Source organism: Cervus elaphus, chromosome 20, assembly GCF_910594005.1.
Source record: "Cervus elaphus chromosome 20, mCerEla1.1, whole genome shotgun sequence".
NCBI lineage: Eukaryota > Metazoa > Chordata > Mammalia > Artiodactyla > Cervidae > Cervus > Cervus elaphus.
The window spans coordinates 94,562,419-94,574,435 of NC_057834.1; the positions used below are offsets into that span (position 1 = coordinate 94,562,419).

The following is a 12,017-nucleotide window of genomic DNA, read 5'->3' on the forward strand; positions in this document are numbered from 1 at the left end:
GCCTCTTCTAAACATAGTCAGACAGGCTAACATGGAAGCTTGACTTTAATGAGACAATGTAGAGAAAAAGGATAAAGCAATTCATAGTATTATGGAAAATATGGTTTAATTACAAATTAAAATGAGTGATTTCAGTGTTTGGAATTTACAGATTAATACAAAACCAATATTCGATGATCTCCTAGGCATTTAAAATGTTGAGTTTTGCATATACAAGTATATATATATGTATATATATATGTTCTTAAATATATATATATATGTTTTTTAAAATGCAGACTTACTTTAAATTGTGCATTAAATTAAGACTTAAATGTATGCATTTATGCCATTGCTTGATCATTATTAAAGTTCACATCTTTTAGGAATTAGGTATAGAATGTATGAGAAAACAAAGAAAACCTTTTTTTAAACATTCATTAATTTCAGTATTCTTTTCTCTGACTTACAATATTAAAAATATGTATGTTTGAGAATTTGGTGTTATAATTAGATAGTAGCTCATATTTTCAATCTCTTATCCAAGACATTTTTAAAATAGCTTTATTATTTCAAAGAAGTGCTAGAATAAAATATATAGGAAGTTGTTTTTCTTTCACAAAATAAGAAATCAATATTATTTGTGTTTTTTTGGTAAAAATATAATATTTAAAAATTAAAATATACTTAACATGACATAATTCCCATTCTAAAAATAAATGTATGTATGTCATTAATATTATATGTTTATGCCTGGAGGTTAAATAAAATTATGTCATAATAAAGGTAATGCCATGCATTACAAATTTCAATAAGCATGTCATTAGTAACTTACATGGCTTATTTGTACCTCATGTCCTTCTCTCTAAAAATGGACGAAATGATAGTACTTGATGATACCTATCACAATGGATGTTGTAAAGATTGAAAGAGAAGTAGATATAATGTGCTTAGAACAGTATCTGACAGATCATAATGGTTCAGTTCAGTTCAGCCGCTCAGTCGTGTTCAACTCTTTGCGACCCCATGAATGGCAGCACTCCAGGCCTCCCTGTCCATCACCAATTCCCGGAGTCTACTCAAACTCATGCCCATCGAGTCGGTGATGCCATCCAGCCATCTCATCCTCTGTCGTCCCCTTCTCCTCCTGCCCCCAATCCCTCCCAGCATCAGGGTCTTTTCCAATGAGTCAACTCTTCGCGTGAGGTGGCCGGAGTATTGGAGTTTCAGCTTCAGCATCAGTCCTTCCAATGAACACCCAGGACTGATCTCCTTTAGGATGGACTGGTTGGATCTCCTTGCAGTCCAATGGACTCTCAAGTCTTCTCCAACACCACAGTTCAAAAGCATCAATTCTTCAGCCCTCAGCTTTCTTCACCGTCCAACTCTCACATCCATACATGACCACTGAAAAAACCATGGCCTTGACTAGATGGACCTTTGTTGGCAAAGTAATGTCTCTGCTTTGTAATATGCTGTCTAGGTTGGTCATACCTTTCCTTCCAAGGAGTAAGCATAATGGTAGTAGTATATTATTATTGTCTACACAATAATATTGAATTGTTTCCTCCACAAGTATATTTCTCACTTAGAAATCTCTTTAAATATATTTTAAAATATACTTTTCACCATCTGTAAGGGTGAGTGCTTCACTTAATAAAAAAGATCTTGGGACAGATTGCTAATTCTGTGGATTTCTCTTTTGTGTGTGTGTGTGTGTGTGTGTGTGTGTGTGTGTGTGTTTGTGTGTGGATTTCTCTTGACAAAGTCACACATGCCCTACACCTGCCAAAACAAAAAGATAATGAGTGTTTCTGCACCAGAGTACCTTCTGCCACAGAAGTATTAAAAGTTAACTCAAAATATCATCAATCATAATATTATATACAATATTATTTTCTAGGGAATATTGCACATTATGTAATTGTATGACTTACAAATACTTATATAAATATATGTGTATATTTATATCTGTATGCTTATTCATACCTATATCCATATCTATTACACTATCTAAGGAATAACTGGCAGGAAATAGGTTAATAAGAGAACACTTTAAAAACAAAGGCAAGTGGGTGAGGAGATAGAATTTGTTCTGTTCTGTTTAATCTCTGCTTTGCTCTCCTTACCTCATTTTCGGCTTGAAACCAGGATATCAAAGCTCTTTTTGTATGCAAAATTAGCGTGGAGGTTCTATGAGCTTCTGAATTTTTTATTTTTTCTGTGTGCTTTTGAACATTCTTCTGTCAAATATAGAACTTTGTGATACAGTGAAGACAGCTGTGAAGGTAGCTGGCCAATTCCTTCACAGGAATATCATTTGCACACAATTTAACTTTGAATCCAAGGGAAATTGTACTTTTCTTTTATTAATTAGTACCTTTAATAGGAGCTTTCATTAATCAACATGTCTTGAGACACGCTGGTCTTTTTCCATTGAGTTGAATAAATCCTGCTGTGTAGGGTGCTGGAAGCAGTGCTAAGGCTTATGTTTGGGGAACGTGTTACAGGGAATTAGAGATATGAAAGGAAAAAAAAAATCATCCTTTGGCAGTCACAGGCTTAATTTCTTAATCAACTTAAAAAAGTAAATAACCCAAATATGCTCATTTCTACTAAGCTCTCTGATGTCTACCTTTCAGATTTAATCACACAGGAGATAGTGTCACAGAGTCTATTAGGATAATTCCAACATCATTTTGTTCGAATAGCACCTCACCAAGTGGGACTTTATACCCCCCCAAATAAGAACTTGACTAATGTGTACTAATGGGTTTACTGGGTGACACGATGGTAAAGAATCTGCCTGCCAATGAAGGAGACACAGGAGACAGGGGTTTAATCTCCAGGTTGGGAAGATTCCCCGGTGGAGGAGGAAATGACCCACTCCAGTATTCTTGCCTGGAGAATTCCCATGGACAAAGGAGCCTGGCAGGAAGCAGTCCATAGTGTCTCAAAGAGTTGGACATGACTGAGCAGCGCAGCACAACACAACACGTACTAATACCATTTACAAAGGAATTCCTTAAAAGAGTTCAGATGCAGCAACGTCAGTTTTATTAGAAAAGTATTAACTATATTAAGTTTATGTTTAAACAATCTTGAACAAAATGAACTATTAAAGTTATTTTCCATACATTTTTCAACAACCAGATGTTTGGAACTGTGTATATAAAACATCCAGATGACTGACTAAAAATTTAAAAGTATTTGTCATGATGATTGTCTTGGTGTGAGCACAGCTTATGTTGAGGAGGGTAGTTTTAGAACTGCTTCACTCATGTCCCTATACAGTGGGTAGTTTAGCAGATTTTTTAAGTGGAGCAAAAAAGAAAAAACTCTCAAGAAAATCCATGTCATACGCAATTAAAGGATATCTTCATTGCTAAGCATTTTTATTCATATTATTTCATTGTCTAGACTTCAAAGGGATCTTAGATCACTAGTTGTTAAAATGTTCTATTTGGAAGTCCAGAGATGAAAAATGATCCAAGTTTGTAACCTTAGAATTGTTGCTTCATCTTTCCCCTATTAATGATTTGATCATCTTTGTTTTACCAACTTCTCCCTCACATATTAATCCCTCCGTCTGAAACAGAAGAACCCATCACCCTTGCTGCAGTCTGACTCTAAGAATGAATAGAATAGTCTATCACTGTGGTTAAGAGTACAGGCTGATCGGCTTTGTTCTAGTTACAATTTCCCAGTATCTTCATGTCTTTGTAGATAAAATGAAGATACTAGTGTCTGGCTCATAATTTATGTGAGGATTAAACAGAATATGGAATGTAAAGTGCCTAACAAAGTGCCCAGTACATACTAAGCAGAATATTTACTGGCCTGAAGTGGTTCCTCAAGTACAGAGACAAACACTGTGGATCTTTTTTAGTTCAAGTAGTTATGAACCGACCTCTAACCCCCACCAACCACTTTACTCTGTTCACTCAATGCTGAGTTTAGTTCCCCACCAAACACTTGATTGCTTAGGCCTTCCTCTGTGTTTTACAACAGTTATTGTTTGTGCCACAAATATCTCTGTTTAATTATTTAGTGTCACAGTTAATATGTCCATGACTTTTCTTGCCGAACCAGATTGCACTTTGGAAATTTTGATACACTTTACGATATTATTTCTTCTTCTAAAAGTATGTTAATTTTTGCCCTCATTCATCCACTCAACAAGTATTTATATTTATTGTCCATTATGTATAGGGCCTTAGAATATATAGAAGTGGCTAAATGGACAGTTCCTGGATCTTACTTTTAGCAGGGAGAGACAGAAAATAATAACCCAGTAAATAGGTGCGGCCAAGAGGAGCTACCCCACCAGGTAAGGGGCAGTGGCTGAGCTTTGCTGCAGCAGCCCTGAAGAGATACCCCATATCCAAGGTAAGAGAAACCCAAGTAAGACGATAGGCACTGAGATAGGGCATCAGAGAGCAGACAGACTGAAAACACAATCACAGACAACAAGCCAATCTGATCACACGGACCACAGCCTTGTCTAACTCAATGAAACTAAGCTGTGCCTGTGGGGCCACCCAAGATGGTCGGGTCATGGTAAAGAGGTCTGACAGAATGGTCCACTGGAGAAGGGAATGGCAAACCACTTCAGTATTCTGGCCGTGAACATGAACAGTATGGCCCATGAACAGTATGCAAAGGCAAAAAGATAGGACAATGAAAGATGAACTCCCCAGGTCGGTAGGTGCCCAATATGCTATTGGAGACCAGTGGAGAAATAACTCCAGAAAGAATGAAGGGATGGAGCCAAAGCAAAAACAATACCCAGTTGTGGATGGGACTGGTGATAGAAGCAAGGTTCAATGCTGTAAAGAGCAATACTGCATAGGAAACTGGAATGTTAGGGCCATGAATCAAGGCAAATTCGAAGTGGTCAAACAGGAGATGACAATCATGAACATCGACATTATAGCAATCAGCAAACTAAGATGGACTGGAATGGGTGAATTTAACTCAGATGACCATTATATCTACCACTGTGGGCAAGAATCTCTTAGAAGAAATGGAGCAGCCATCATAGTCAACAAAAGAGACCAAAATGCAGTACTTGGATGCAATCTCAAAAACGACAGAATGATCTCTGTTCGTTTCCAAGGTAAACCATTCAATATCACGGTAATCCAAGCCTATGCCCCAACCAGGAACGCTGAAGAAGCTGAAGTTGACATTTCTATGAAGACCTACAACCTTCTAGAACTAACACCCCAGAAAGATGTCCTTTTCATTATAGGGGACTGGAATGCAAAAATAGGAAGTCAAGAAACACCTGTAATAACAGGCACATTTGGCCTTGGAGTACAGTATGAAGCAGGGCAAAGGCTAATAGAGTTCTGCCAAGAGAATGCACTGGTCATAGGGAACACCCTCTTCCAACAACATAAGAGAAGACTCTACACATGGACATCACCAGATGGTTGATGCTGAAATCAGATTGATTATATTCTTTGCAGCCAAAGATGTAGAAGCTCTATACAGTCAGCAAAAGCAAGACTGGGAGCTGACTGTGGCTCAGATCATGAATCTCTTATTGCCAAATTCAGACTGAAATTGAAGAAAGTGGGGAAAACCACTAGACCATTCAGATATGACCTAAATCAAATCCCTTATGATTGTACAGTGGAAGTCAGAAATAGATTTAAGGAACTACATCTGATAGACAGAGTGCCTGATGAACTGTGGACAGAGGTTCCTGACATTGTACAGTAGACAGGAATCAAGACCATCCCCAAGGAAAAGAAATGCAAAAAAGCAAAATGGCTGTCTGAGGAGGCCTTACAAATAGCTGTGAAAAGAAGGGAAGGGAAAAGCAAAGGAGAAAATTAAAGATATACCCATTTGAATGCAGAGTTCCAAAGAATAGCAAGGAGAGCTAAGAAAGTCTTCCTTAGCGATCAATGCAAAGAAATAGAGGAAAACAATATAATGGGAAAGACTAGAGATCTCTTTAAGAAAATTGGAAATATCAAGGGAACATTTCATGCAAAGATGGGCTCAAAAGGACAGAAATGGTATGGATCTAACAGAAGCAGAGATGTTAATAAAAGGTGGCAAGAATACACAGAAGAACTGTACAAAAAAGATCTTCACGAGCCAGATAATCATGATGGTATGATCACTCACCTAGAGCCAGCCATCCTGGAATGTGAAGTCAAGTGGGCCTTAGGAAGTATCACTATGAACAAAGCTAGTGGAGGTGATGGAATTCTAGTTGAGCTATTTCAAATCCTGAAAGATGATGCTGTTAAAGTGCTGCACTCAATATGCCAGCAAATTTGGAAAACCCAGCAGTGGCCACAGAACTGGAAAAGGTCAGTTTTAACTCCAATCACTAAGAAAGGCAATCCCAAAGAATGCTCAAATCACCGCACAAATGCATTCATCTCACATGCTAGTAAAGTGATGCTTAAAATTCTCCAAGCTAGGCTTCAGCAATATGTGAACCGTGAACTTCCAGATATTCAAGCTGGTTTTAGAAAAGGCAGAGGAACCAGAGATCAAATTACCAACATCTGCTGGATCATCAAGAAAGCAGGAGAGTTCCAGAAAAACACGCATTTCTGCTTTATTAACTATGCCAAAGCCTTTGACTGTGTGGATCACAACAAAGTGTGGAAAATTCTGAAAGAGATGGGAATACCAGACCACCTGACCTGCCTCTTGAGAAACCTGTATGCAGGTCAGGGAGCAACAGTTTGAACTGGACATGGGACAACAGACTGGTTCCAAATAGGAAAAGGAGTATGTCAATGCTGCATATGTCACCCTGCTTATTTAATTTATATGCAGAGTACATCATGAGAAACGCTGGGCTGGATGAAGGACAAGCTGGAATCAAGTTTGCTGGGAGAAATATCAATAACCTCAGATATGCAGATAATACCACCCTTATGGCAGAAAGTGAAGAAGAACTAAAGAGCCTCTTGATGAAAGTGAAAGAGGAGAGTGAAAAAGTTGGCTTAAAGCTCAACATTCAGAAAACTAAGATCATGGCATCCAGTCCCATCACTTCATGGCAAATAGATTGGGAAACAGTGGAAACAGTTGCTGACTTTATTTTTCTGGGCTCCAAACTCACTGCAGATGGTGATTGCAGTCATGAAATTAAAGGATGCTTACTCCTTGGAAGGAAAATTATGACCTACCTAGATAGCATATTAAAAAGCAGAGATATTAGTTTGTCAACAAAGGTCCATCTAGTCAAGGCTATGGTTTTTCCAGTGGTCATGTATGGATGGGAGAGGTGGACTATAAAGAAAGCTGACCACTGAAGAGTTAATGCCTTTCAACTGCAGTGTTGGAAGAAGACTTTTGAGAGTCTCTTGGACTACAAGGAGATCCAACCAGTCCATGCTAAAGGAAGTCAGTCCTGAATATTCATTGGAAGGACTGATGCTGAAACTGAAACTCCAGCATTCTGACCACCTGATATGAAGAACTGACTCATTGGAAGAGACCCTGATGCTGGGAAAGATTGAAGGCAGGAAGAGAAGGGGATGACAGAGCATGAGATGGTTGAATGGCATCACTAACTGAATGGACATGAGTTTGAGTAAGCTCTGGGGGTTGGTGATGGACAGGGAAGCTTGGCCATGCTGCAGTCCATGGGGTCGCAAAGAGTTGGACATGACTGAGTGACTGAACTGAGTCACCATCTGCAGCGATTTTGGAGCCTAGAAAATAAAGTCTGTCACTGTTCCCATTGTTTTCCCATCTATTTGCCATGAAGTGATGGGACCAGATGCCATGATCTTAGTTTTTTGTATGTTGGGTTTTAAGCCAGGTTTTTCACTCTCCTCTCCCATTTTCATCAAGAAGTTCTTTACTTTCTCTTTGTTTTCTGCCATAAGGATGGTGTCATTTGTCTATCTGAAGTTATTGATATTTCTCCAAGCAGCCTTGATTCCAGGAATTGTTGGTGATTTGGTTTAAATTCTGAAGTTCATTCTGTTTGTTGTGGGGAGAATGGTGTCAATGGCAGAAGCCAGAAACCTTCAGATAATTATAATAATCCATTATAAGAACCATTTAATTACTATATTTTCTCTTCCTAATCTTCATGATGGCAAGTCATGAATGTAATTTATCCTACTTGCTGAATTATAAATTCTGCATGAGTCAGGATTCCAACAGATTATATCTTTAGATCACTAGAGTTCTTCAACCAAAGGGAAAAAAAAAGTTTGGTGCCTAAAGAGTACAAAACTTAATTTTCACCACTTCTGTCCTTCTTGTGCCCTCCCATTACCCTCTGTCATACCCTAAACTCTTTTTTTCTTTCCAGAATTTCTTCTTAATAGAGCATACACATATCAAGCAGCATTTCTTTGTATAAATGGAAAAAAATAGGGTGGATGTGGAGAACAAAGAGGAGCGAGATAGGAGACATATATGTATATGCCTATGTAATACATTTTACATGATCATCTTATAGTTGACCTTCAGTTCAGTTCAGTTGCTGAGTCATGTCTGACTCTTTGCGACCCCATGGACCACAGCACACCAGGCTTCCCTGTCCATCACCAACTCATGGCGCTTATTAAAACTCATGTCCATTGAGTTGGTGATGACATCCAAACATCTCATCTTCTTATAGTCTCTGTAAATATCTAATAATTTTATAAAATAGAAAGTCATGCCTAAGTGTTGCTGTTCCCAATTTGTTAAATTCCATATATGTCAATTTGAGGTATTTAGGTTCTACCTCAGTGATCTGACATAGTTCTACAGAAATCCAAGGAAATGATACACCAGCTTTCTTCCCATGAGTCTCATTAAAGGGTCTTCCTAATATATGTTTTGAAAAATTTTGGATTGGAGTCAATAAAATTTATGTACTATAATTATCTTAGCCAAGGAGACATAAAGGATCCTTTTTTTTTCATGTTTTTCTCATTGAAGAAGTTAGAGTTTATTCTTATATGAATATCCCTGACATGCCACAGCAGAGGAGCAGTGCTTATACTATGAGTAAGAATTATAACTCTGATCAGTTCTATGAAACCTCTAATATCTAAATACCAGTTACTTTTTGTAGTCTTCTTGATACCCCCACCCCCAAATAAAGGTAAAACTGCTGCTGTCTCTAGGGAAAGGAAAATACCAGACGGAGTGTTCTAAATCAGACTTTCATGGTAAAATATCCATTAATAATTAATTTTCTGCTTCCTTTAGAATAGGACAGGTTAAGCAGTTGGTCACATTCAGTAAATAAGAAATTACTTGCAATAATTTCTGCAACATGCTAATCATCTTCCCATATCTGAAATCTATTTTAAAAGCCTTTGATCTTCATTACAGTGAAAAGGACATTGAATGTGAAGATACAAGACTTGATTGCAAATTCAACTTTGCCACCCACTAACAATGTGGCTTGGACAAGTCATTTAAGCCCAAAATTCTATTTATATTCTGATGATGAATTGAGCATAGCAATCTATACCTCCCAGTGTTGTTAGGAACACTACATATGATAAAGTTTGAAGGCCACAAATGCAAAGGCCACACAATAAACACTTGGTGAACCCACATATTAAATGTAGACATTGGAATTATCACAATCCTTGTAGAGGTAGTCCCATGTTCTACTCATACCAGTACACGTGTGATCTTGTGAAATGAAAACTCTCCCCTGTAGCTTCTTTCAGCATATTATTAAGAATGACAATACACTATAATTATTTAATTATGTCATTAAAATGGGTTTTATTTTCTTCATTAAATACATCAGGAAAAGCTTTTTAATTAACAGTGACCTTTATGACTTCTACTAGTTTGCATTCTGTAGATGGTGAAGCTGACTGCAAAGTAGATTCAGCAATGTATCTTGTTTCTTATTTTTTCACCCACTGATTAGTTTGATACAGTTGGCAGTAGTCTACCCTGTTGCTTTCAACTTGCAATTTTGTACCACTCTCAAAATGCTGCCTTCAATCTCCTAAGGTGTTCTGTAGAGATGCTGTCAAACCATTTCCTTGTCTGTGTATTTTGATTCTGTAGCTGTGCTTTGTACTCATTTGAGAGAACCAGTCTTTAATTTGTACCACAGTGTTTTCAAGATAAAATTAAAATTCCAGGCCTCAGCAAAATCACTGATACGTGACCACAGCCTTCTGTTTCAAATCTTGGCATGCCTGATGTCTGGTGGATGCAAAGCTATATTTTTGAATTTTGTTACAGAATTACAACTCTGAATAAATGACTTCAGATTTAGCCTTAAAATCTACTAATAGCCATCATGCTTGCTATTATCACTTACGTCTAGTATACCTTTTCAATTTTATCTCTCATCCCTCCTAGCCTATATTCCAGGCTTTCTACTTGCTTGAAATGCTTGGTTCTCCTCTCTCACCTTTCCCTGGTATTATCCACATATTGCACCTCTGTCTAGAACATCACATCTTCCACTATTCATCTCCTTCTCTTGGGCATTTTCTATACTCGCAACAACCTTTCTATGTCAAGCACCCCTCTTTTGTTTCTCATGTGTCTTGCATCTGATTTAATAAAAATATTCTTTCTGTGCTTTATTCATTGGTTGACTTAATTAGTAATTGGTTGATTTAATTAGTTGTCTTCCTTAGTAGACTAAAAGTTTTGGAGAGCAAAGGCAATGTCCCTTGAATAGTAGGTGCTCTGTAAGTATTGTTGGATAAAATAGTGCTTTCTGGAAAAACTATTGATCAGTTTATTGAAAAGATGGCAAGAATTTACTACTAAAAGTATTATATTAGCCTTGCTATATTTAATTGCAGCAGGAATATTATTAGTAAAATGCAGTTTATAGTTTCGGTGTACAAGTCTACTGCTCTGCAAATGCAGATAATTTTAAAAATAAACATAAAAAAACAAAAAAATAAATAAACTTATATATGGTACCATTTTGTGTTTTATACATCTGGTACAGTATATACAGAAATGGATTAGGTTAAATCAGGCTAGCTAATGAACCTATGCTACTTCTTATAATTTCAAAGAAAGAAATGTGTTTTAATGTTGAAATTGTTATTTGAACTAATTTAACCTTATTTAAGTTTACTTGTCCTCCAGACTGAATAAAAGAAGATTTTGACTGGCTTTGATTTAAATTAAACATACTGTGCGAAGGTATTGTTTCATATTTGTTTTGAGGATGAAAAATGTACCAGTGTGTTCATGTCTCCTGTGTTTATGTCTGATGTTTGCATTTGCAGCAGTGCCATAATTCAGCATATGGAAATACACTCAGAACAAAGATAATGTCTCTCATTTTCATTTTGATTAATAATGTTCTATCTCTGGTAATTTGCAGGTGTTATTTGGAAGATGGAGCTTCAAAGGGTGCCTGGCTCAATCGGTCAAGTATTATTTTTGCGGGAGGTGATAAGTGGTCAGTGGATCCTCGAGTTTCAATTTCAACATTGAATAAAAGGGACTACAGCCTCCAGATACAGAATGTAGACGTGACAGATGATGGCCCGTACACGTGTTCTGTTCAGACTCAACATACACCAAGAACAATGCAGGTGCATCTAACTGTGCAAGGTACTCATTTCCATTCTGCTATATTGTGGAGGTCTATGCTTAGAAATATTTGGTATTTAGATATCAGAATGACTGAGAGGTAACTGACAATGTTGAAAGATATGTTGTCACTGTTTTCAGGGATTTATGTTCTTAGATTCCATTAAGTATAATGGCTATTACAGGCATACAAATCCCTACTTACCGAGGTAAAAAATTATCCATTAACACCACATTATGATTCTTTTGTATACGATTCATTTTGTTTCTTCCTATGAGTCACCCCTTCAATAAATTTTTGAGAATACATGATTGATACATTACAATAAATTTTTGATAACCTGTGATGGCTACATTAAAATATTAGAACTTTTTGCAATATGAATAGTAACTTTTTAAAAGTAATCCTCAAGCTTTCCAACACTTTGTCTCAATTCAGCTTCTTTTTACTTTGATTCAAGTTGCAATGAAGAGAAGCACCCTTCTAGAATTACTTTAATTAAATATAGAGTAAC

The 12,017-nt window shown here is 37.0% G+C and overlaps 1 protein-coding gene across 1 annotated transcript in view; it reads left to right on the forward strand.

Annotated features, from left to right (window-relative positions):
* The window catches only part of NEGR1 (neuronal growth regulator 1), a 963,216-nt gene that overhangs the window by 401,488 nt on the left and 549,711 nt on the right, over nucleotides 1-12,017 (forward strand). The window contains exon 2 of the mRNA XM_043877871.1: nucleotides 11,291-11,523. Within this exon, the coding sequence (XP_043733806.1) occupies nucleotides 11,291-11,523 (233 nt within the window). The remainder of the gene's footprint in view (nucleotides 1-11,290; nucleotides 11,524-12,017) is intronic.